We start from the raw sequence: 26015 nt of genomic DNA, 5'->3' as shown, positions 1-26015 counted from the left end.
TCCCCAGCTGCCGTCTTGTCCTCACAGGTAAACCACTCTCCGAGCTTCTCCACTGACTCCTGGTTGGATAAAGAGGTAAAGGATAGCCTGCTCTATGACACTCTGGTCCTGATCAACCTGAGAAGCTGTGACAAAAAGAAGGTCTTGGAGGAGGAGAGACAGCGGGGGCAGTTCCTACAGCAGTGTCGTTCTCGGGAGACCAGGTACAGTCATAGGGCAGTTCTAACAATTGATAATCCTGTTTGGAACATAAATTTCTATTTGCAGGATGTGGCAGGTTAAACAGTTTTTCTTGTGGTTATTCCTTTGTTCCTAAGAATAGGAGATTAATTTATAGACATAAGTACATGTGATGAATATAAGTTTGTTAATATCATATGGAGAGATCCAGGGATTACCGATAGAAAAAGTAAAACCATCTGTCTTTACAAAAGGGAACATTCGTCTGTCCTCCCCTTGTCCCTGTGTTGTGGGGAGCACCTCATCCCTGCTGCATAGCGTTTGCCTTCGTCCTATAACAGAGGCCTTCATCTGCAGAGCAAGAAGGAAGTCTCAGAGCCTGTCAAGGACTTGGCTTTGCTGCTTTTCAGATCTCACAGTGGCCCCTGCCCTCCTCACAAGCCTGATCCTTTGAACTGATCTTCTGGAACCAGGCCATGGCATCAGGCCATCTCTGTTTGGATGGCACTGTGTTTCTCGGAGCATGTTCACGTCCACTGCCTTCCCTGTGAGGAGGGGGCGGGTAGGTGGTAGCATGGGGGATTGTATGTCCTGCTTTTGAAGCTAAGAAGACCAGTACTCTGGAAGGGGAGCTGCCTGTACAGGTCACCTCGCTGACAAGTGTCAGGTCTGGACACAGAGCCTGATAGGTTTGTGCTGCCTGGCGTTCCAGGATGCCTTCCACTGAACTCTTGGAGAAGGAGGCAGCATCATCTAAGGAGCATCCCCTGAATCAGTCTCCTTGTCATGACTTGGCCCTGGATGGCCCAGGGGCTCCTGGTTTCCCTACTATAAAAAGGGCTTATTGATCCTCCGCCCTCCACCTCCTGGGGGGCTCTGAGGGGGAATGAGATCATCAGCTCTCATAAAATCTCATTAGGCTTATCCAGGTTTATCCAAGCCCTCAAGTTTAGTCAGGTTCTCCAGAGGAGAGTAGCAGGGACTGTGATTGGAAAGGTGACAGTCTGCCTCCCATCAGAAGCTAAGCCAAGAGAGAAATGGGCTTTACTTGTAATGGGAGAGAATTTGGTGAGCTGTCAGGAAGACTGTTCTAACCAGCTCTTAGTGGTTATGACACCAGCTGTCCCAGGAGGGCTAGAATCTCCTTTCAGGAAACGTTCATGTATTCCTTTACTTAGGAAATGCTGGTTGAACACTCTCGCGTGCAAAGCCTTGGTCTCGCCCTAGATGACACCCATGTCCTTGGAAAGGCCACGTCCTTTCTAAGCTTGATCCCAAGAAGACCTAACTGCAGCCCTGCGTTCTGCTTCCCAACAGGAAAGAGGAAGTCAAGGGCTTTCAGGCCGTGCGTGTAGAGAAAACTGAGAAGTATGAAAAGGAAAACTGTGGAGGGTTCCGCCTGATTTATCCCAGTGTGAACTCGGAGAAGTATGAGAAGTTTTTCCAGGACAACAACTCCCTCTTCCAGAATACAGTTACCTCCAGGGCTCGGGAGGTCTATGCCCGGTAAGAAGGCTCCTGGGGTGAGGGGGGCTGGGTGTTGGGGGAAGAGGAGATTGTGCTTGACCTACGGTGTGACCGTGGGGCAGCCATGAAGTTGTTTTAGTCTCACAAGGACCAGGAATCATAAGGTTCCTTGGTGTGGGATGTTGGTAAGTAGATATGAAGCTGTTTCTACAAACTCACCCCTAAGCCAGCCAGCCCAACCCCACTCCCAGAAACCCCAACCCCTCAGAACTACCTCCTAGATTCATTCAGGTATCAGATCTAAGGACTGGAAGGGACTCATCCCATTTCACCCATTTCATGGAGCAGAAAAATGATCATCCAGCAGATAATGACAAAAGAGGCTCTAGAAGCCCTGTCCCCTGAGTCCTGTAACTGAGTTATTTCCATCACATCATTGGCCAGAGAGGCCCAGCATATGAAGGGGTTTGATATGGGAGCCCCTGATTTTATCCTCCTACCCAGACCCTCTCCCTAGCACTTGTCGGTTGTGTGATCTGGCATACTGGGAAGGGAGGAGAGAGATGGGGTGGTCGAATGGGGTGCCGCCCCCCACCACATCTCTCCCTGGGCTAATCCCAGATGGGAAATGGTATGGTTGGAGGAAGGACTGTCTCCTCCATCTCTTGCTTTGGAACCCTCAATCATTTGGACACACTGGGGCAGGGAAGATGGAGCACCCCTCCTCCTTGCCCGGTCTTGTCTGCCCCTCAAGAAGTATGTCCGTAATATTCATAGCCCATCCCTAACCTGCGTGATACTCACTGTTCCTTACTGGGCAGGCGGCTGATCCAGGAGCTGAGACTGAAACAAGAGAAAAAATGCTTGCAAATGAAACAGAAGAGGGTAGAGATGCACGGGGAATCGGCAGGCGAGCAAGCGAGAGGCAAGAGCTGGCAGAGCTGGCGACAGAAACAACAGCAGAAATGCAAGACTGCCACCAGCCAGACCTCCAAACAAGTAAACGTGGATGGGAGGGGAACGCACATGCCCAGCACACTTCCCCGGCTGGGGCCAGTCCAGGGGGGGGATGCTGAGAAGATCCCTACTGAGAGCTCAGAAACACTGAAGGAATGGGGGCCACATGGAGGGCTGGGCCCCAGGAGGGGGGCCGGGAAGTCACAAGGAGCCCTGCGGGCTTCAGAGGATCCCTTCATCCAGGCAGAGAGGACTCGCGCTGTTCTGTCCTTCTCCCTCCAGTAGGAGTAAAAGCGGCTGGGAGGCTGAGGACCAGCCCCATGTGGGAGTGGGCTCTAGGACTACCTTACTCATGGTCCCCAACTCCAGTTTAGGTTGAAATGCCCCGTTCCTGCAGGCCAGGGGCACAACTGAGAGAGAAGGCTACAGGGAAAAACTTTAGGGGGCAGGACCTCAGAACGTTACAGCAGGGGGCAGAACACAGCTGGTCTTTCCAGCCTGCTCTCTGCTCCAAGTATGGACTAGCCTCCAGGCTGGGGCCAGCTGTCCAGTTGTCCCACAGTCTCAGTCTCTGGAACCCCCTTCTTGGCCTAGCTCTCTCTTCTTGCTCAGTGGAAAGATTCAGTTGACTTTTCAGTCTCTATCCTTCTTAAAGACTTACCTGAAGTGACAGGGTTAGAAATGTTTTTTTTTGTTGTTAGGGTCATAGACCCTCTGAGAATCTGATAAAAGCTATGGAATCTCTTGCCATAAGTAACTGCAGTTTTAAGTGGTTCAAAGACCCCGTGAAGCCATCCATGAGCCCTCTAGGGGGTGTCCTTGAACTCTAGGTTAAGAGCCCCGGCTTAGAGAGACTGATTCAGATTGCTTTCCTCTCCTCCTGATCTCCTTTGCACCCACCCTTGGGTGCAGATAATCTACAAGTGGACAGAGCTCGGTTCCCATGGGCTCTATGTTTGGTTTCTTTCTTCCCAGTATCTCCAGCCATTGACATTGGTGTCCGGCACACCTGACTTGCTCTCGAGTGTCAGACACACAGAGAAAAATGAAGCAGATAGCAGCCTTGACCAGGAGGCCCCCAAAGAGGAGGCTGATCCAGCACCCTGTAAGCCTTCATCTTCAAGGCCTTACAGCTCTGTACCTGACTTGAGGAATTCAAGCCTTCTCAGCTGCTCCAGGCCAGAGCTCAGTAAACCCATCTCCAAAATGAAGGAAGCCAAGTCTACCTCTGCAGTGAACATGATCACCAGCACTGTGGTAAGTAGGGCAGGCTGCCCACCCCTGAGGACTGAGCTGGGGTGGGGTGGGGTAGTGGCAGGAGTCTTGCCTTCTGGTCCATTCTCTGCCCCTGACTTACTCTGGCCCTTTGAGTAAGCTGCCTACCCTTCTCAGGCCTCAATTTCCCCACTTGTGAAGTCCAAGTTGTGGAATGACACTCCTGCTAAGAGTCTAGACCTGTGCTATAGGGCTTTTAGAAACGAGGCATGCCCTCTTTTGGGCAGGTTACCACCTGTTGTATTAGTTTCTGTAGGGCTGCTGTAACAAATGACCATAAACTTAGTGGCTTGAGACACAAATCTCTTCTCTCACAAGTCTATTCTTTAGATCAGAAGCTAAAGATCTGAAAACAAGGTGTTGACAGGGTCATGCTCCCCTCTCTAGGGAGAATCCTTCCTTGCTTCTTGCTAGATTCTGGTGGTTGCTGTCCAATCTCTGCCTCTGCCATCACATGGACTTCTTACTTGTGCTTCTTCTCTGTGTTTCTTCACATGGCTTTATAAGGATACCAGTCATTGGATTTAGGGCTTACCCTTATCCACTATGGGCTTATTTTTAACTTGAGATCTGCAAAGATCCTATTTCCAAGTAAGGTAACATTCTGAAGTTGTGGGTGTACATAAATTTTAGGAAGTTGTTGTTGAACTCAGTATAGCACCTCAACAACAACACCTTTCAAACTCCATTGATGTATGGACACCTTTTGATGGAAAGAAACCTCTTTCAGATTCCAATTGTAAACAAATTATTTTTTTTTAATATATACAAACATAAAATAAAATATAGGTATAGGTATAAAAAATACCTATAACTCTTGAAGTGAAGTGAAAGTTGCTCAGTCGTGTCCTGCTCTTTGCAACCCCATGAACTATACAGTCCATGGAATTCTCTAAGCCAGAATATTGGAGTGGGTAGCCATTTCCTTCTTCAGGGGATCTTCCCAACCCAGGGATCAAACCCACATCTCTCGCATTGCAGGTGGATTCTTTATCATCTGAGCCATCAGAGAAGCCCACCTATAGCTCTTGCTCCATGCTAAGTTGTTGCAGTCGTGTCCACATCTTTTCGACCCAGTGCATTGTAGCCCACCAGGCTCCTCTATCCGTGGGATTTCCCAGACAAGAGTACTGGAGTAGGTTGCCATTTCCTCCTCCAGAGCATCTTCCCGACCTAGGGAAGACCCAGTGTCTCCTGCATTGGCAGACAGGTTCTTTACCACTGAGCCACCAGGGAAACCTAAAGCTCTTACATAGCTACAAAACAAGAATAAAGCACTTCCTGGTGTTCCAGTGGTTGAGGATCTGCCTGCCAAAGCAGGGGACATGGGTTCAATCCCTGCTCCAGGAAGATCCCACAGGCTTCAGGGCAACTAAGCCTATGCAGCACAGCTGTTGAGCTCATGCTCTAGAGCCTGTGAGCTGCAACTGCTGAAGTCCATGCCCTCTAGGACCCATGCTTTGCAGCAAGAGAAGCCTACACACCACAAAGAGAAGCACCCATTCCCTGGAACTAGAGAAAGCTTGTGCTCAGCTCCAAAGACCCAGTCTGGCCAAAATTAATTAAAAAACAAAACAAACAGCACCAATAAAATCAGCACAAAATATTAACTTCACATGACAGTTGATTTTCTATTTCTGTAGAAACCAAGTTGCCACATAAATATGGTACTGACAGTCCTAACACAGGTTCTTTTGTATTCATTATACTTAGGCCAACCAAGAGCTTTGTGGTGACTCTACTGGAAAATCTTCAGCATTGTTGGGCCTTCACTTGGTCTAAGTGCAGTATAGAGTAGTGCAGTGTTTTTCAAATTTCTAACCAGAGCCCATAATAGAAATTCATTTTATTTCATAGTCCATCAAATATACATACATACAATTGGAGAAAAGTTTTTAAAACAGTGCTTAGCCATGCTGCATATAGTGAGTGACTCAATCTTTTCTTTTAAAGATACCAGTTACAACCCCCTAAATTAATTTCATGACCTAGTGGTAGGTTTGCAACCCATAGTTTGATAAACATCTTTAAGAGAGTTTGCTTCAGAGCCTTATCACCTTGGATTTCACAATGATTTCTTGGATATGACACCAAAAGCACAAGCAGCAAACGCACAAATAGATAAGTGGGACTACATCAGACTTAAATAATCAACAAAATAAAAAGACAACCCGTGGAATGGGAGAAAATCTTTTCAGATTATATATCTGATAGAGATTAATATCCAGAATATATAAAGAACTCTTACAACACACAAAAACAACAAAACCAAACAACCTGATTAAAAAATGGGCAAAGGCTGGGACTTCCCTGGTGGTCCAGTGGTTAGGACTCTATGCTTTCACTGTAGAGGGCACAGGTTCAGTCCCTGGTCAGGAATTAAGATCCTGCCAGCCATGTGATTCGGCCAAAGGAAAGAAAAAAAATGGGGTGGGGAGGGAAAGGTTTAAATAGACGTTTCTCCAAAGTGAAATTAGCCAGCCACACACACACACACACACAAAATACTGCATGCTTCCACCTATATAAGGTATCTAGAGTAGTCAAACTCTTAGAAACAAAAAGTAGAGTGGTGGTTGCCAGTGACTGGTGGGTGGGGTGAAAAAGGGATGTTTAATGGGTCCAGAATTTCAGTTTTGCAAATTAAAAGATTCAAGAGATCTGTTGCCCAACAATGTGCATATAGTTAACACTACTGTACTATACACTTAAAAATGGTTATGATGATAAATTTTACGTTATATGGGGTTTTTTTTTTACTATAATAATTAAGAGTAGGAGTATACTTTGGGAATCTGGCTGCCTCTGTTGGGTTCTTGGGGTCTCCTTTTATTATATACATGACTTCCATCTAGTCAGTCTAGTCTCCCTAAGCCTTAGTTTCCTCACCTAAAAAATGGAATTTTCATCATAGTACCTACCAGTGGATTACTATGAGGATTAAATGAAAGGATCCACAAAAATGCTGTGAGTGGTATTCAACACACAGGAGTCAATAAGCATTAGCTATTATTTTAATGTTACTGCTACTTCTTAAGACCCCCACTTTGTGTGTGTGTGTGTTTTGCATTAACCCAGGAATTAAAGCAGTACTTTAACCTAAGACTTAAAACAGTACTACTTAACTCTGATGAAATAACAAAATAAGGCAGCTAGCAAAAATTCATTTTTTTTCTTTTTTTGGATTTCATGTTGATTTGATCAAAATCATTGGTTCAGGATGTTGTACTATACTTGGTTCATTCAAAGCCTTTGCCTGTTTTATTTACTTGTCACTTTATCCCTATGCTCATCTCCATTCACCTAGCCGCCATCTTTTGTTCATATGTTTCCTTGAAAAGAAGAGATTTTTTAAAATGCTGGCATTTAAAATTTGTGTAAATGTGACTGGGTTATTTATCTCATTCTATGCCCTATTTTTATTCTTATTGAGCTCTACTTTTTCTTTTCTTTTTTAAGATTGATTTTACATGCATTAAAATAATAAATTTTAGCTGAACAATTCTGACAAATAAATACACCCGTGTGATCCATATCCCTATCATGATATAGAACTTTCTGATATTTCCCCAAAGTTCCCTCTGGCCTTTCCCAGGCAATTGACCTTTGCTCCCTGCATCCGTCCCCAAGACAGCCACTATCCTGACTCTTTTTTTCATCTTAGATTAGTTTTGCCTATTTTCGAATTTTGTGCAAATGGAATAATATAGTATATATTATTTTGAGTGTGACTCCTTTAATTCAGTATTATATCTGTGAAATTCATTCATGTTGTTGGATATATCAGTATTTTGTTCTTCTTTATTGCTGAATTGTGTTCCATTATACAAATACACTGCAGTGTGTTCATCATTCTCCTGTTGATGGACATGTGGGTTGTTCCTAGCTTTTATTCTTTTATTGCTATTGTGATTAAAGCTCTTATGAACATTCCTGTATAAGTCTTTTTGCGGACGTAGTTTTCTTTTCTCTTGGATAACTACTTACGAGAAAGATTGTTAGGTCAAAGGGTAGATCTATGTATAACTTTATAAGAACACCAAAGCCTTTATTTAAAGTGATTATAATAGCTTTTGTACATTTCAGCCAACAACGGATGAAGGTACCGATTGCTCTGTGTCTGCTACCATTTGGTGCTGTCTTCTAAACTTTAGCCACTCTAATGGCTACGTTGTGATTTCTTATTTCGGTTTTAATTTGATGATTAAGCATGTCAAGCACTTCATCAAGTGTTTATTGGTTATTCATGTATGTTTTTTTATGAGGAGTTTGTTCAAGTTTTTGCCTTTCTCCTTTTTAAGAGATGGGATTTTGAAAAAAATATCTATTTATTGCATTCGGTCTTAGTTGTGGCACGGGGGAGCCTCATTGCAGCATGTGGGATCTTAGTTCCCTGACCAGCGATAGAACCCATGTCCTCTGCATTACAAGGTGGATTCTTAACCACTGGACCACCAGGGAAGTCCCAGATTAAAAAAAAAAAAAAAATTTTTAACACCAAAAACATCTTGTATTGGGGTGTAGCCAGTTAACAATGTTGTAATAGTTTCAGGTGAACAAGTGAAGGGACTCAGCCATACATATACATGGTAGCCATTCTCCCCCCAACCGCTCCCATCCAGGCTGGCACGTAACATTGAGCACAGTTCCATGTGCTGTACAACAGGTTTTTGTTGGTTATCCATTTTAAATATAGAAGTTTGTACATGACCTTCCCAAAGTCCTTAACTGTCCCTTCCCCCTGGCAACCATGAGTTCATTTTCAAGTCTGTGAGTCTCTTTCTGTTTTGTAAGTAAGTTCGTTTATATCATTTCTTTTTTGATTCCACATGTAAGGGATATCATATGATATTTCTCCTCCTTGTCTGACTTACTTCACTCATTATGACACTCTCTAGGTCCATTCATGTTGCTGCAAATGGCTTTATCTCTTTCTTTTTAATGGCTGGATAATATTCCATTATATAAATATATATACACCACATCTTCTTTATCCATTCCTCTGTTGATGGACATTTAGGTTGTTTTCATGTCTTGGCCGTTGTACACTGCAGCGCTATAGTGAACACTGGGGTGCATGTATCTTTTCGGGCCATGTTTTTCTCTGGGCATATATCCAGAGAAATGGGATTTTTTAATGTTTTTGCTGTAGTGTTGTAGGAACTCTTTATATATTCTGGAAACCTACCTATTCTTTTTCTTAATAGTGTTTTTTGATTAGTGAAAAAGCAATTTCAATGAAGCTTATGAATTTTATTTTATGGTTATTGCTTTCTGTGTCCTGCTTAAGAAGTTTTCATGCACTCCCATGTCAGAGATATTTCCCATTTTTTCTAAAAGCTTTATGGTTTTAGCTTTGTGTATAGGTCCATAATCCAACTCAGATTAACTTTTGAGTGTGCTAGGTGATGGGCAGTAGGGTTTTATCCCCATAGGCACATCTAGTTACAAGACTATTTACTGAAGGACCTTCCTTTCTCATTGAATTGCTTAGGTGCCTTATAAGTTCTTTAAGGTTTTATTTTGTTGTTGTTGTTGATTCCATAGGATTTTCATCAAACAATTATGTCATCTTCAAATAAAGACAGTTTTACTTCTTTATTTTCAATCTTCATGCCTTTTATTTCTTTTTCTTGCCTTATTGCCTGTCTGGGATTTCTAGAACAATGTTGAATAGGAGAGGGGAGAGTAGACATCCTTGCCTTGTTTCCAATCTTAAAGGGGAAACATTCAGTTTTTTATCATTAAGTATGGCATTATTTGTAGTTTTTGACAATGTTCTTTACTAGTTTGAAGAAGTTCAAAGTTCTATTCCTAGATTGCTGAGTGTTGTTTTAAATCATGAATGGGTATTGAATTTTGTCTAGTGCTTTTTTGATGCCAGTTGATAGAATCATATAGTTTTTCTACTTACATTGTTAATCTGGTATATTACATTGATTTATTTTTTATCTTGAGCCAGTCTTATATTCCTGGAATATAAGACCTTTTTGCCATGTTGTATTGTTTTTTTTACAGATTGCTGCATTCAATTTGCTAATGTTTTGTTGAGGATTTTTATTATCTGTGTTCATCAGAGATGTTGGTCTATAGTTTTGTTTCTTTTTTGTCTGTTAGCTCCATAAAATAAATTGGGAAGTGTTTTCTCCTCTTCTGTCTTCTGGAAGAGATTGTGTAGAACTGTCATTATTTCTTATTTAAATATTCAGTTAGAGTTCTCCAGTGAAATGCTCTCAACCTCGTGATTTCTTTTTTGGAATATTTCCCTCATAGTTCAGTTGGTAAATCATCTGCCTGCAATGCAGGAGACCGGGGTTTGATTCCTGGGTTGGGAAGATCCCCTAGAGAAGGAAATGGCAACCCGCTCTAGTATTTTTGCCTGGAGAATCCCATGGACAGAGGAGCCTGACAGGCTACAGGGATTGCAAGAGTCGGACACAACCTAGCAACTAAACCACCAAACTATAATTAAATTTCTTTAATAGTTATGTATTTTATTTTGAGTGAGTTTTGGTGGTTTGTGGTTTTTAAGATATTGGTCAATTTTATCTAAGTTGTTGGATTTATATGTGAAGAGTTGTTTATAGTAGTTCCCTATTATCCTTTTAATGTCTGCAGAGTTTGTAGTGATACATTCTTTCATTCCTGATAATGTAATTTTTTATTCTTTCACTTTTTTTTTCTTGGTAAGTGTCACTAAGAGTTTATCAATTTATTCTTTTCAAAGAGCTGAATTTTGCTCCCATGGATTTTTTATTTTCTATTATTTTCCAATTATTTTCTATTATTATTTCCAATTTCCTATTATTTTCTGATTTTTTATTTCATTGATTTTTGTCACCAATACTTAGGTTCTGTTTGCTTTGGATTATTTTTGTTTTTTTAATTTCTTAAGGGGGAAGTTTAGGATGTTAAATAAGACCTTCTTTCCTAATATACACACTTCATGCTATAAATTTCTTTCTAAGAACAACTTTTAACTAGATACCATGAATTTTGATCTATTTTCATTTTCGTTTAGTCCAAAATGTTTTCTAATTTCACTTGAGATGGTCTTTATGACCCTTGGGTTATTTAGAAATGTGGATTTTTTTTAATTTTTAAAATTTTATTTATTTTTGTGTTTTTTTATTGAACTATATTTGCTGTGTAATATTATATAAATTATAGATATACAATATAGTGATTCACAATTTTTAAAGGTTACACTCCATTTATTGTTATTATAAAATATTGTCTCAATTCCCCATGTTGTGCAATATATCCTTATAGTTTATTTTGTACCTAATAGTTTGTACCTCTGACTCCCCTATCCCTATATTACCCCTCCCCACTTCCCTCTCCCTACTGGCAACCACTAGTTTATTCTCTATATGTGAGTCTGCTTCTTTACTTTTATATTTGCTAGTTTGTTGTATTTTTTAGATTCTACACGTGAGAGATATCATACAGTATTTGTCTTTCTCTGTCTGACTTATTTCATTTAGCATAATGTCCTCCAAGTCCATCCATGTTGCTGCAAATGGCAAAATTTGCTCCTTATTATGGCTAAGTAACATTCTTTTGTGTGTGTGTGTTTGTGTATGTCTGTGTGTGTGGTTATACCACATCTTTATCTATTTTTCTGTTGCTGGGCACTTAAGTTGCTTTCATGTCTTGGCAATTGAGAAATGTGTTAACTTTCAGTTGTTTGGGGATTTTCCTGTTATTGATTTCTAATTTAATTCCATATCATCAGAGAACACACTTTATATTATTTCAGTTCTTTAAAATTTATTAAAGTTTATGTTATGACCCAGAACATGGTTTCTTCTCGAGAATGTTTCATGTGCACTTTAAAAGAATATTTTGCTGCTGTTGGGCAGTGGGTCAGTTAGATTAATTTGGTTGCTGATGTTGTTCAGTTCTTCTATATTCTTATTAAATTTCTGTGTACTCATTCTATTAATCACTGAATTCTATTCATTACTGAAATCCACCTCAGGATTTTCATCATGGACATGGGGGCAAAGAGAGTAGAGAAAAGAAAAGAAGAGCCACAACTAGAAGGTTCTCTTAGAGCTTTCTCTGTCTAAGGAATTACTTAGCTGGCTAAGGAATGTTACTTAGCCATAAATAGGACAAAATTTTGCCACTTGCAGCAACATGGATGGACTTAATGGACATTATGCTAAATGAAATAAGTCAGACAGAGAAAGACAAATACTGTATGATATCACTTATATGTAGAATCTAAAAAAAGACAACAAACTAGTGAATATTCCCCCGTACCCACTTTTGAATTTTGAGTTGCCTTGAGTTCAGGTCAGGGCATACTGAAGGAAAAAACAGTAAACTTCCCTGGTGGCTCAGATGGTAAAGAATCCACCTGCAATGTGGGAGACCTGGGTTTGATCTCTGGATTGGGAAGATCCCATGAAAGAGGGCATGGGCATGGCCACGCACTCCAGTATTCTTGCCTGGAGAATCCCCATGGACAGAGGAGCCTGGCGGGCTGCAGTCCATGTGGTCTCAAAGATCGGACACGACTGAGCGATTAAGCACAGCACTGATGACTTGCTGGTGCTTTGAATTCTCATCTTCCTCAAATCTTCCTCCATCTGCTTGCTACTGTTTACTTTTCAGAATTGTCAGATAACTATTCTACGCATGCATTCTGTGCAGGTTTTGTAGGAATAGCCTATGGGAAAGATAGATGCAATATGCTTAATTCATCTTAGCTAGAATCAGAACCAAACTACTGTCCCTTCTGCTTGTTTTAAATTTTCTTATCCCTTTGATGTCTGCATGATACATCAAGATATCTCCTTTTTCATGGATGATAAAAGCATTTGTATTTCCTCTTTATTTTGATCTTAGTATGAGCTTATCCATTTTATTAATTAAAGAACCAATTTTAGGCTTTGTTAACTTTCTCTACAGTTTATTTTCTGTTGCTATTGCTTTCCAGTGTTGTTGTTTGTTGTTTCATTGCTAAGTCGTGTCTGACTCTTTTGTGACTCCATAGACTGTAACTCACCAGGCTCCTCTGTCCATGGGATTTCCCAGGCAAAAAATTGGAGTGGGTTGCCATTTCCTTCTCCTGGGGATCTTTCTGACCCTGGGATTAAACCTGCATCTACTGCTTGACAGGAGGATTCTTTACCACTGAGCCACCTGGGAAGACCAGTGTTTTCTTTATTATTTCCTTTTTCCCCCAGTGCTATCTTTATTATTTCCTTTTTTTCGATTAGCTTTTAGTTTAATTCAATCACTATTTTCTAGTTTCTTAAAGTGAAAAGTTAGATTATTTACTGTAAGCCTTTCTTCCTATCTAATATGTGTTTAGCACTATAAATTTCCCTGTAAATACCAGATTATCTTCATATCATAAATTTTGATATGTTGCATTTTTCTCATTGTTTGGAATATTTTTCTGATTTCCTTGTGATTTCATTTTTGTTCCATGGTTGATCTAGAAGTATATTGTATAATTTTCTAATACTTAAGAGTTTTCTAGATATCTTATTGCTATTCAGTCAGTTCAGTCACTTAGTCATGTCCGACTCTGCGACCCCCATGAACTGCAGCATGCCAGGCTTCCCTGTCCATCACCTACTCCCGGAGTTTGCTCCAACTCATGTCCATTGAGTCGGTGATGCCATCCTTACCATCTTATCCTCTATCGTCCCCTTCTCCCACTCCTGCCTTCAGTCTTTCCCAGCATCAGGGTCTTTGCATCAGTTCTTTGCATCAGGTGGCCAAAGTATTGGAGTTTCAGCTTCAGCATCAGTCCTTCCAACGAATATTCAGACTGATTTCCTGTAGGATTGACTAGTTTGATCTCCTTACAGTCCAGGGAACTCTCAAGAGTCTTCTCCAACACCACAGTTCAAAAGCATCAATTCAAAAAAAAATTCAAAAAAAAAAAAATTTCAAAAAAAAAAACCAAAAAACAAAAGCATCAATTCTTCAGTGCTCAGCTTTCTTTATGGTCCAACTCTCACATCCATGCACGACTACTGGAAAAACCATAGCTTTGAGTAGACGGACCTTTGTCAGCAAAGTAATGTCTGTTTTTTAATACGCTATCTAGGTTGGTCATAGCTTTTCTTCCAAGGAGCAAGCATCTTTTAATTTCGTGGGTGCAGTCACCATCTGCAGTGATTTTGGAGCCCAAGAAAAGAAAGTCTGTCACTTTTCATTGTTCCCCCATCTATTTGCCATGAAGTGATGGGACCGGATGCCATGATCTTAGTTTTTTGAATGTTGAGTTTTTAAAATTAATTTATTTTTTACTGAAGGATAATTGCTTTATGAATGTTGTTTTAAGCCAACTTTTTCACTCTCCTCTTTCACTTTCATCAAGAGGCTCTTTAGTTGTTCTTCTCTTTCTGCCATAAGGGTGGTATCATCTGCATATCTGAGGTTACTGATATTTCTCCCGGCAATCTTGATTCCAGCTTGTGCTTCATCTAGCCGAGTTTCTCATGATGTACTCTGCATGTAAGTTAAATAAGCATGGTGACAATATACAACCTTCATGTACTCCTTTCCCAATTTGGAACCAGTCTGTTGTTCCATGTCGGATTCTAACTGTTGCTTCTTGACTTGCATACAGATTTCTCAGGAGGCAGGTCAGGTGGTCTGGTATTCCCATCTCTCCACACAGTCAAAGGCTTTGGCATAGTCAATAAAGCAAAAGTAGATGTTTTTCTGGAATTCTCTTGCTTTTTCTATGATCCAATGAATGTTTGCAATTTGATTTCTGGTTCTTCTACCTTTTCTAAATACAGCTTGAACATCTGGAAGTTCACTGTTCACATACTGTTAAAGCCTGGCTTGGAGAATTTTGAGCATTACTTTGCTAGCATGTGAGATGTGTGCAATTATGTGGTAGCTTGAACATTCTTTGGCATTGCTTTTCTTTGGGATTGGAATGAAAACCAACCTTTTCCAGTCCTGTGGCTTATTGCTATTAGTTTCTAATTTGATTCCTTTGTGGTTTGTACAATGCTTTGATAAAATTTCAGTGTCTTAAAATTTATCGTCTTACTTTACAGCCCAGCAATACCTTGATGAATATTCCATGGGCACTTGAAAAGAAGGTGTATTCTACAGTTGCTGAGTATAGTGTTATATATATCAATTCCATCACCCTGGTATATAGGGTCACTCAGATTTTCCATATCCAGACTAATTTGATTTCTGCTTTTTATATCAATTGCTGAGAGATGGATTTTAAAGTCTCAACCCCAATTATGGACTTATTTCTAAATATTTATTTATACCTCATATAAAGAGAATCATATAATAATTGTACTTTGTGTCTGGTTTATTTCACTTTGAGAGCTTCTTTGGTGGCTCAGATGATAAAGAATCTGCTGGCAATGCAGAATATCCAGGTTCGAAGTCTGGGTCAGGAAGATCCCCTGCAGAAGGGAATGGCAATCCTCTCTAGTATTCTTGCCTGGAGACTCCCATGGACAGAGGAGCCTGGTGGACTATTGTCCATGGGGTCGCAAAGAGTCAGACATGACTGAGTGACTAACACTTTAACTTTATTTCACTTAGCATAATCTGTTCAGAGTTTGTATATGTTGTAGCATATATCAGAATTTCCTTCCTTTTGAGGATGGTAATAATATTGCACTGTGCCTATACCACATTTTGTTTATCCATTCATTTGTTGGTGGACATTTGGGCTGTATCCACCTTTTGCCTATTGTGAATAATGTTGCTGGGAACATTGGTATACATACTTTTTTCTTTGTTCTTTTTTTTTTCATTTATTTTTATTAGTTGGAGGCTAATTACTTTACAGTATTGTAATGGCTGATTCATGTCAATGTATGACAAAAACCACTACATACTTTATTAAAAGGAGCGATTTTATAACTTATTTAGCATCTATAGCTAGGAGCTGAATTGCTGGGTCACAAGGTACTTGTAATCTTATTTATTAATTTTTGACTGCACTGGGTCTTTGTTGCTGCATGCAGGTTTTCTGTAGTGGTAAGCAAGGGCTCCTCTTCATTGTAGTGTGCAGATTGTAATCTTATCTTACTTATCTTTCTAGATGGTTCACCAGAGTGTCTGGACCAACCTACATTCTCATCAGCAGTGCATGAGCATCCCTGTAGCTCCCTTGCATTCCACCAACACTGATATCCAGCTTTCTATTTTTGGCCAGTTTAATAGTTGTAAAATAATACCTATTTATTTCTCTGATTACCAGTCTCTAGTATTTAAAGTCTCTCTCACATTTAAAGACCTCCAGAGGAAGCCCTGTGGACATTCCCCACCATCTTCTGCCTTAGTGTTTAACCAACTCATGGTTAGAAACTGTTCTGACCAAAATCTTTCTTATTGCTCATGAATTCAGCTCTTCATCTGTTTGTTTTAATTAAAAGGGGCATAGGAAGGAGCCCTTGGCTTTTCATAATCTCATTTTGGACCATTTTCTCTTCCAGCCTCTAACTTCAGTAGAAGCCTTCCCAGAATCTACCACCCAGATCTCAGACACCCCTGAATGTCTGCTGAATGTGACCATGACAGCCAGCTCTGAGTGTAGCAGCCCAAAGATGGACAGGGTGGCCTCCTTTAAATGCAAGCCACAGCAGGTGCCTTGGCACCTCATCCCAGAAAAAGTATCAAACAGTTTTCTGCCTACAAAATCCCGGAGCTTCTCGTGGAGTCCGAACCCAAGCTGGACTTTGCTAAAGAATAGCCTGAAGAAGCAGCATACCATGTCAGAGCTGTTCACCAAGGTTCAACTGAGAGAGAAGCTGTCTTTGTTCCCAGCTCACTACAACCCAAAGCTGGTGCTGAGTGACCAGTCACGTGAGTGCCAATGTGTTTGAAGATGTGCCGAGAGCATAGGGGATGAAGAAACCAACAGAACCAGCCTAATCTTGGGGCGTGCCCCATCTGAGGGGGGCTGAAGCCCCTGCCTTCAGGGAGATCCCAGTCTGATAGTGGAGACATAGTCTTTGTACTTAGGGAGTCTCTTTCCTTAATGGGAAAGCAAAAAAAAAAAAAAAAAAGATAAAAATAGAATGCTATGTCTAAGTACCCTTTTCAATCTTTCTGGTTGTTATTCAGATGACGCCCATTCAGCTAAGCCTATACACGTTTAAGTCAGTCAGGGAAAAAAAAAAAAAGGGAAGAGAAACTGTTTAGAAGAATGGCACAGTGGCTGATTCTAATTAAGGAACTTCAGCCAGTTTTAAGCAGGAGACCCTAGTGGGAGGTGTCTTTCACCAAGAATTTATGCTGAGCCCAGCAGCACAGATTGATGATGCCAATGGCCTTGCCTTTCCAGAAAACCCCTCCCTGCCCCGGGAGTCCTACTTTTGCAGCCGAAGCTCTGGCGAGAAGAGGCAGCTGGATGTGCCCTCCTTCCTCTTCTTACAGAATTCTCACGGCCTTGATGTTTCCCTGAAAGACCTGCTGGTGGTTGCCACTCCAGCCCGACTGGACCCAAGGCCTGGCGGAAGCCATACAGGTGCTTTGAAAGACCTGTGTATGCAAGATCAGGAAGCATACAGTCACTGCCTGATCTCTGGCCAAAGAGGATGTGAGAGGAACTAGGTAGGCCCACTTATGTTCCCTTCATGTGTCTAGAGCATTGGCAGGCACTCTACATATATTTCTGGAATGTTGGGTAGGTAGGTGGGCAGATAGATTCATAAAATCATGCAGGTAAGTAGACAGTTAAGACTCACCTCAGGGCTTCCCTGCTGGCTCAGTAGTAAAGAATCCGCCTACCAATGCAGGAGACATGGTTTCAGTCCCTGGTGCGGGAAGATCCACATGCTGAGGGGCAACTAAGCCCATCCACCACAACTACTGAAGCTCCATGCCTACAGCCTGTGTTCTGCAAGAAGAGAACCCACCACAATGAGAAGCCTGCATACTGAAATGAGTAGCCACTGCTTGCCACAACTAAAGATAGCCTGCACACAGCAACAAAAACCTAGCACAGTCCAAAATAAAAACGTTTAAAAAAAAGACTCACCACAGTCAAAATGTGACCCCCTTGCAATGTATTGATATGTTTCTACTATGACTGATCTGGCCCTGCTGCTTTAAGTACACTTTGCCTTGTTTTCCACTTCTGGCTGAAATTGAGACAGTCACTAATGCCGGCCCTGGAAGTAGAACCATGTTAATCATGAAAAGGTTGATCTCCATACCTTTTGTCCTCTGCCAGCCTAGCCTATTTAGGTCCAGGGCACTTGACCTGAGAGCTGGCCCTGTAAGGCGTGTACTAAGGGGACAGAACAACAGGACACTGGTGCCTGAGAAGATCTGGAAACAAAGATCCTTAAGCTTTTACTTATTTATTTATGGCTCTACTGGGTTTCCATTACCATGCACAGGCTTTCTCTAGTTGCAGTGAGCAGGGGCTACTTTTCTTTGCAGTGTGAAGGCTTCTCATTGTGGTAGTTTCTCTTGTGGAGCACCAGCTCTAGGCGCAGGGACTCCAGTAGTTGCCGCACATGGACTCTAGAGCGCAGGCTAAGTAGTTGTGATACAGCTCACGTACATGTGAAATCTTGTCCTGGACCAGGGATTGAACCTGTGTCCCCTCTATTGGCAGGCAGATTCTTAACTACTGGACAACCAGGAAAATTCAAAGACCCCTAAGCTTTAATTCCACTGTGTAAAAGCACCAGAGAGATGGCAAGGGAGCCCTCTGTCAGGGCATTAGTGCTTCTGAAGGAAGGTGATATGTAAAAATTTAGAGCTCTACAAGATAGCATTGCCTATGGTAGAGGGTTAGAACTGGACATGGAACAACAGACTGGTTCCAAATAGGGAAAGGAGTATGTCAAGGCTGCATATTGTCACCCCTGCTTATTTAACTTATATACAGAGTACATCTTGAGATTGCTGGTCTGGATGAAGCACAAGCTGGAATCAAGATTGCTGGGAGAAATATCAATAACCTCAGATATGCAGATGACACCACCTTTATGGCAGAAAGAGAACAACTAAAGAGCCTCTTGATGAAAGTGAAAGAGGAGAGTGAAAAAGTTGGCTTAAAACTCAATATTCAGAAAACTAAGACCATGGCATCTGGTCCCATCACTTCATGGCAAATAGATGGGGAAACAGTGGGAACAGTGACAGACTTTATTTTCTTGGGCTCAAAAATCACTGCAGATGGTGACTGCAGCCATGAAATTAAAAGACCCTTGCTCCTTGGAAGAAAAGTTATGATCAACCTAGACAGCATATTAAAAAGCAGAGATATTACTTTGCCAACAAAGGTCCATCTAGTCAAAGCTTTTTTTCCGGTAGTCATGTATGGATGTGAGAGTTGGACTATAAAGAAAGCTGAGTGCCAAAGAATTGATGCTTTTGACCTGTGGTGTTGGAGAAGACTCTTGAGAGTCCCTTGGACTGCAAGGAGATCCAACTAGTCCATCCTAAAGGAAATCATCCCTGAATATTCATGAGAAGGACTGATGCTGAAGCTGAAACTCCAATACTTTGGCCACCTGATGCAAAGAAGTGACTCATTGGTAAAGACCCTGATGCTGGGAAAGATTGAAGGCAGGAGGAGAAGGCGACAACAGAGGATGAGATGGTTGGATGGCATCACCAACTCCATGGCCATGAGTTTGAGTAAACTCTGGGAGCTGGCAATGGACAAGGAGGCCTGGTGCTGCAGTTCATGGGGTCGCAAAGAGTCAGACACAACTGAGTGAACTGAACTGAACTGAACTGATGGTTTAGGGATTTATACTGCTTGACTGCCTATAGAAGGAGATACATTTTAATCATCTCATTCACTTCTGCCACCTAAAACAGACTGACTGGACAGTCTGACCTGGCCCCCTTGTGACCTGTAGTTCACACTGCAGAAGGGCTGACGAGTGAATATCTACCCATACACATCACTTTGGGTGCTCATAAAAATGCATATTCCAAGGCCTGCTCCTGGAAATTCTGAATCAGTAGGTCCTACTGAGGGGTTCAGGAATCTGCATTTTAAGAAGCTCCACTAGGTGTTCTGATGGTCCTCTCACCACCCTCAAAGGAAAAAATTGGCCTAGTGTTTCCCAAACTTCCCTGATGATATGAATTGTATGGGGACCCTTGTTAAGCCTGTAGTTTCCAAGGCCACACCTCTGGAAATCCTGACACGAGATTTGGGACAGGCCACTGGGAATTTGCCTTTTGAAGACATCTCTCTAGTGTGGAAATGAAGACTATCCTACATGTAGACCCAGGCCTGGGCAGAGGAACCTGTGATGGCCACCCTGACCTGTGGACCTGTTATAGGAACAAAACTCCTCAGTCCTGATGGGGCTCAAACCCACCCCCACTGTCTCTGGTTCATAATTTTCTAGAATTTTAAGTTATTTATGCTCCTACTTTTAAAGGGAAGGATAGGGGACTTCCCTGGTAATCCCTGGTGGTCCAGTGGTTAAGAATCATCTTTTGATGCAGGGGACATGGGTTCAACCCCTGACAGAGGGACTAAGATCCCATATGCCTTGGCGCAGCTGCACCTGTGTGCCACAACTAAGACCTGATGCAGCCAAGTAAATAAACAAATATTTTTTAAAGTGAGGTGGATGATGTGTGGTGGTGGGGGTTTAGTCGCTAAGTTGTATCTGACTCACTGTGACCCCATGGACTGTAGCCTGCAAGGCCCCTCTGTCCATGGGATTTCCCAGGCAAGAATATTAGAGTGGGTTGCCATTTACTTCTCCAGGGGATCTTCCTGACCCAGGGTTCAAACCTGGGTCTCCTTGCATTGCAGTCAGATTCTTTACCAACTGAACCACCAGGAAGCCTGGGGCATGAAACCTTATATGTAACATGAGTGTTAAAGTTATAATGATCAGAAGCCATACTGAGAAAGGGAGAAGATAAATTATATTAAAAGGGTATGATTAAGTGCTTCCTAAAATGACCATTGAATTTGGCTCTGGACCTCTTAGCAGAAAAAATAACATTGCATCCTGTTTTGGACCTTTTTGTCTCCCCAGTCAAAGACTCCCGAAGGACATAGACTATGTCTGCACCATCACACTGGGGTTTCCCTGAAGGCAGGGTCTTCATCCTCCTACTCCAACCCCAGACAGGACACTCCTCAAGATTAGGGCTGGTTCTGTTGGTTTCTTCATCCCCTAAGCTCTTGGCTACTTCTTCATCTACTTCTGCTTCATTGACTATGCTAAAGTTTTTGTGTGGATCACAACAAACTGTGGGAAATTCTTAAAGAGATGGGAATGCCAGGCCACCTTACCTGCCTCCTGAGAAACCTGTATGCAGGTCAAGAAGCAACAGTTAGAATCGGACATGGAATGGTGGACTGGTTCAAAATTGGGAAAGGAGTATGTCAGGGTTGTATATTGTCACTCGGCTTATTAACTTATATGCAAAGTACATTATGCGAAATGCTGGGCTGGATAAAGCACAAGTTGGAATCAAGTTTGCCAGGAGAAATATCAATAGCCTCAGATATGCAGATGACACCACTCTTATGGCAGAAAGTGAAGAGGAACTAAAGAGCCTCTTGATGAAGGTGAAAGAGGAGAGTGAAAAAGCTGGCTTAAACTCAACATTCAGAAAACTAAGACCATGGCATCCAGTCCCATCACTTCATGGCAAATAGATGGGGAAACAATGGAAACAGTGACAGACGTTGTTTTCTTGGGCTCCAAAATCACTGCAGATGGTGATTGCAGCTGTGAAATTAAAAGATGCTTGCTTCTTGGGAGAAAAGCTATGACCAACCTAGACAGTGTATTAAAAAGCAGAATCATTAACTTTGCCGACAAAGGTCGGTCTAGTCAAAGGCATGGTTTTCCCAGTAGTCATGTATGGATGTGAGAGTTGAACCATAAAGAAGGCTGGGCGCTGAAGAATTGATGCTTTTGAACTGTGGTGTTGGAGAAGACTCTTGAAAGTCCCTTGGACTGCAAGGCAATCAAACCAGTTAATCCTAAAGGAAATCAGTCCTGAATATTCATTGGAAGGATTGATGCTGAAGCTCCAATACTTTGGCCACCTGGTGCGAAGAACTGACTCATTGGAAAAGACCCTGATGCTGGGAAAGATTGAAGGCAGGAGGAGAAGGGGACAACAGAGGATGAGGTGGTTGGATGGCATCACCAACTCAATGGACATGAGTTTCAGCAAGCCCTGGGAGATGGTGAGGACAGGGAAGCCTGGTGTGCTGCAGTTCATTGGGTCGCAGAGTGGAACATGACTGAGTGACTGAACAATGACAACAACCTCTTGGCACGTCTCTGTACACACTCATGTAACTAGTCTGGGAACAAAGACAGCTTCTCTCTCAGTTGAACCTTGGTGAACAGCTCTGACAGGGGATGCTGCTTCTTCTGGCCATTCTGTAGCAAAGTCCAGCTTGGATTTGCAGAGAAGGCAATGGCAGCCCACTCCAGTACTCTTGCCTGGAAAATCCCATGGACAGAGGAGCCTGGTAGGCTGCAGTCCATGAAGTTGCTAAGAGTCGGACACGACTGAGTGACTTTACTTTCACTTTTCACTTTCATGTGCTGGAGAAGGAAATGGCAACCCACTCCAGTGTTCTTGCCTGGAGAATCCCAGGGATGGGGGAGCCTGGTGGGCTGCCGTCTATGGGGTCGCACAGAGTCGGACACAACTGAAGTGACTTAGCAGCAGCAGCAGCTTGGATTTGGACTCCATGAGAAGCTCTGGGATTTTGTAGGCAGAGAAGGTTTTGATATTTTCTCCTAAATGAGTAAAGATAAATTTACTCATCTAATAAACAGGTGATTCTTTAGGGGTGATTCTTTTCATTGCCTCTGATTTCTAAGAGCAGTTTGTCATGTGGTCACTTGCTGTTATGGACTTTTTGTACCATAGTAGATGATGGCTGAAGGTACTGGCATGTTTTCTGATGAATATTAATGATGGTAAAATTTACTCTTTTTTTTGGGTAATGTACTCTATAGGCACTAGCACTCTCTCTCTCTTTGTATATATATAATTTAATTTCAATCATAATTGTGAAGTTTAGAAAAGAAAAAACTGAGGCTCAAAGAGCATAAGGTTTAACATTCAGAAGGTTCCACAGCTTTCAGTGGTGAAGGGTTTGAGTCAGATGTTTCTGATTCCCAATCCTCAAGCTCTTACAGCCACTCTTTCTTTCCAGTGGTATTTTTAATATAAGTCTTCAGGTAGAGCTGAGGGAATGGTAAATGGCTCTTTAGTGAAGGTATTTCTGCAGGAAGCAGTGGTGGCCAAGGTCAAGCAGAGCTTTCCAGGGTATTGTGTGGAGTCACCAGATCTCAGAGCTTATCCTCTGCTTTTAGGTCAAGTAATGGCTTCTCAAAATTCCCAGCTGATCAGACTGCCAGAAACTGACACATACAAGGCAAACTGGCAAAAGTCTAATTATATGCAGCAGAATGCCTATCAACATGTTGATTTACAAATGGAGCAGGATGTGGTATGAGAATAGGGCTTATGTATAACAATGCTTGAATTAGAGAAGGAAAGAGCAGAGCAGATGTTCAAATTACAGATCATGGACTTTCTCTGTAGGTATAATAACAATACCTTCCACACATCACGTTTACGTACTGTCTCTCATGTAATCCTCAGGTCAATGCTGTGAGGTTGGCAAGACAGAATTATTCTCTTATCCTCAATTTGCAGAGGAAGAGAATCAAGGTTTGGGGACATTAACTGATTTGCCCAACCTCACACAGTGGTGCGTTCCAATATTTCTTCCTCTTTACCAATCTGCCATGAACTTAGATCTCATCCTGACTCATGTGAGGAAGGGAGCCCTGACAAATTCCTCCATTTTTCTGCTTAAATCTCTATAACCTCATCATCCTTCCTTGGGATCCACTTTCGCAGTGAGGCCACTGAGGTCAGGGCTTCAGATCTGCTAACAGTTGAGTTTTAGGGGATAAATAATCCCTTTTGTAGGACTTAAGGATGATTTAAAGCTTGCTAATGCAGGGTGCTTGGCACCCTCCTTGATAAATGGTAGCTACAGTGATGATGGTGGTAATGATACTGTGTTAATGGTGTTGAGCCCAACACAGACTGGACACTTGTTTTGGGTGTACTAAAAGGTTTGCCTACAGTATCTCAATCCTCAAAGCAACTCTTTGTGGTAAGTACCACTGTTATTCTCTTTTTTCAAATGAGGAAACCAAGGTTTAGAGAACTCAGGTAACTTGGCCAGGGGCACACAGATGCTGAGAGCTAAGTTTGTGCTTTTAACAAGCACCACTTGTTATCTCTGGACCAGCCGGGTTGGCAGCTCTTAAATGATCCTTGTCAAATGTTTGGGGCTATGATAAGGAATGTTGTGTAGGTAAAATGAGTTTCTGGTTACTGTGGATGTGAATCACCACAAGATAGGAATGGCGATGATGGGTTAATTGACTTAAATATTCTAGAAGCCATTTTAAAGAAAAATCTGAGAAAAAAATTTTTTTTTTCTTTCCAGAGTCAGACTGGATTTCTGCCATTTCTTCCTCTCACTCCCAGGAAATGATTTGTCTCTTCCTATAGTGTCTACGATGCCTGCAGAAGCAACTGAAAGTTTTACTTCCTCATCTAGAGAGCCTGGTCTTATATGACTACCTCCCATTAGCACTACTGAGGCTAACAGCCTTGCCTTTTGTCCCGCCCCCCAGTTAGCTTACAGTACTGGAGGACCATGACTTCTGGGAGTTATGGGTGCTGCCCCAGGACACGTTCCATTTGCCCCACCAGTGGCGTTCTTACGGGTCCCTCACATGGCACTGCTATCCAGGATACTCCCAAGGATAGAGCAACTTAAAGGGAGGAGTTGCAAGGAAGGACTCCCAGTTTCCAGAAGTCCGGAGCCCTCAGGGCACCAACAGGCCAGTGTCAGTTGGTCTCCAACTCCAGAGAGAAAAGACCCAGAGCTAGGCTTGATGGAGAACTCTGAGCCCTGAGTAAAGGAATCAGGATGGTTGTAGCTTCATCAGGTAAAGACCAGACCTCCTCCTATACTAGCAGCTCTGTGCCCAAGTATCTTCCGGCTGCCTTCCCTACCAACCTAACTCAAATTGCCTTTTCTGATTCCATTGTCACTATCAGGCTGCGATAGGTCATAGTCTGGCCCAGACAAAAGATGTAAGACTTGCTGAAATGGGACTTCCTAGAAGCTCTGTGTCTTTCCCTTTTTCTCCCTAGTTACCAACCCCAGCCAGTCAAGGTTCCTGAGCTGATAAAATGGAAGTCTCTTAAGGTGAAGTCAGAATTATTTGTCTTCCTAAGGGACAATTTGGTGCCAGCACTTTTGAACCTAACGACAGGGTCACCTTCATGGTCATGCAGTCTATGCAGTCACACAGGGCTCTACACTAGGAAGGCCTTGCGTCTGGTTTAATGCTATTACCATCTCGAAATTCTGATTAATTTGTGAACGAGGAGTCTTGTATTTTCATTTTTGCACTGGGCCCACCAAATTAGGTAGCTGATCCTGCCTAGAGGCTGTAATGGCTCTGGGTTGTCCAAAGGCAAAATACTATTAATAGTAGGATGCTTTCCTAGCCCCACCTGCCTCCCGCTTGTTCAGCCATGGAGCTATGCAGAGCAATTGTCTGCTGAATGCTTATGGGGGACAAAAAATGCTCATGGCAGTCCCTGCCCCCATGGAGTGTGTGGTGGGGTAAGACGGGTCCCCGGATAACTAGTCGGGTTTAAGTTCCACTAAAGAAGAGCATCGGTGGATGAGAAGGGAATGCCCTCACACCCAGTTTCGAGGATTAAGTCTGCTTCATTAGGTGATATTTGAGGTGACAGAAAAAGATAAATGGATTTTTTTAATTAAAAATTTTAATGTAAAAAATTTCACATTGCAGTGATCATTTATTTGCCTTTGTATGAAATTTTGTATAAAAATTTAGGTTCAAAATGCCTTTCCTTCAAAAAGAATTTTTAATTGAAATACAATTGACATATAATATTATATCAGTTTCAGGTATACAACATAGTGGTTCAACATTTACACACATAATGAATTGATCATCACCATAAATGTAGTAACCATCTGTTACCAAACAAAGTATTACAATATTGCTGACTACATACCCTATGCTGTACATTACATCCCTGTGATTTATTTATAACTTGTTTCTCTTAAATCCCCTTCA

The 26015-nt window shown here is 42.0% G+C and overlaps 1 protein-coding gene across 1 annotated transcript in view; it reads left to right on the top strand.

Moving 5' to 3' along the window:
- The window catches only part of TTLL6 (tubulin tyrosine ligase like 6), a 37852-nt gene extending 12148 nt beyond the window's left edge, over nucleotides 1-25704 (top strand). Inside the window, exons 8-14 of the mRNA XM_043470576.1 lie at nucleotides 28-203; nucleotides 1498-1686; nucleotides 2469-2646; nucleotides 3580-3861; nucleotides 16332-16701; nucleotides 17183-17451; nucleotides 24338-25704. Of these exons, the coding sequence (XP_043326511.1) occupies nucleotides 28-203; nucleotides 1498-1686; nucleotides 2469-2646; nucleotides 3580-3861; nucleotides 16332-16701; nucleotides 17183-17451 (1464 nt within the window). The 3' untranslated portion in view covers nucleotides 24338-25704. The remainder of the gene's footprint in view (nucleotides 1-27; nucleotides 204-1497; nucleotides 1687-2468; nucleotides 2647-3579; nucleotides 3862-16331; nucleotides 16702-17182; nucleotides 17452-24337) is intronic.
- The last annotated feature ends 311 nt before the right edge of the window (nucleotides 25705-26015 follow it).

Source organism: Cervus canadensis, chromosome 1, assembly GCF_019320065.1.
Source record: "Cervus canadensis isolate Bull #8, Minnesota chromosome 1, ASM1932006v1, whole genome shotgun sequence".
Lineage (NCBI taxonomy): Eukaryota > Metazoa > Chordata > Mammalia > Artiodactyla > Cervidae > Cervus > Cervus canadensis.
The sequence above is the reverse complement of the archived record's forward strand: the minus strand, read 5'-3'. Positions and strand labels throughout refer to the sequence as shown.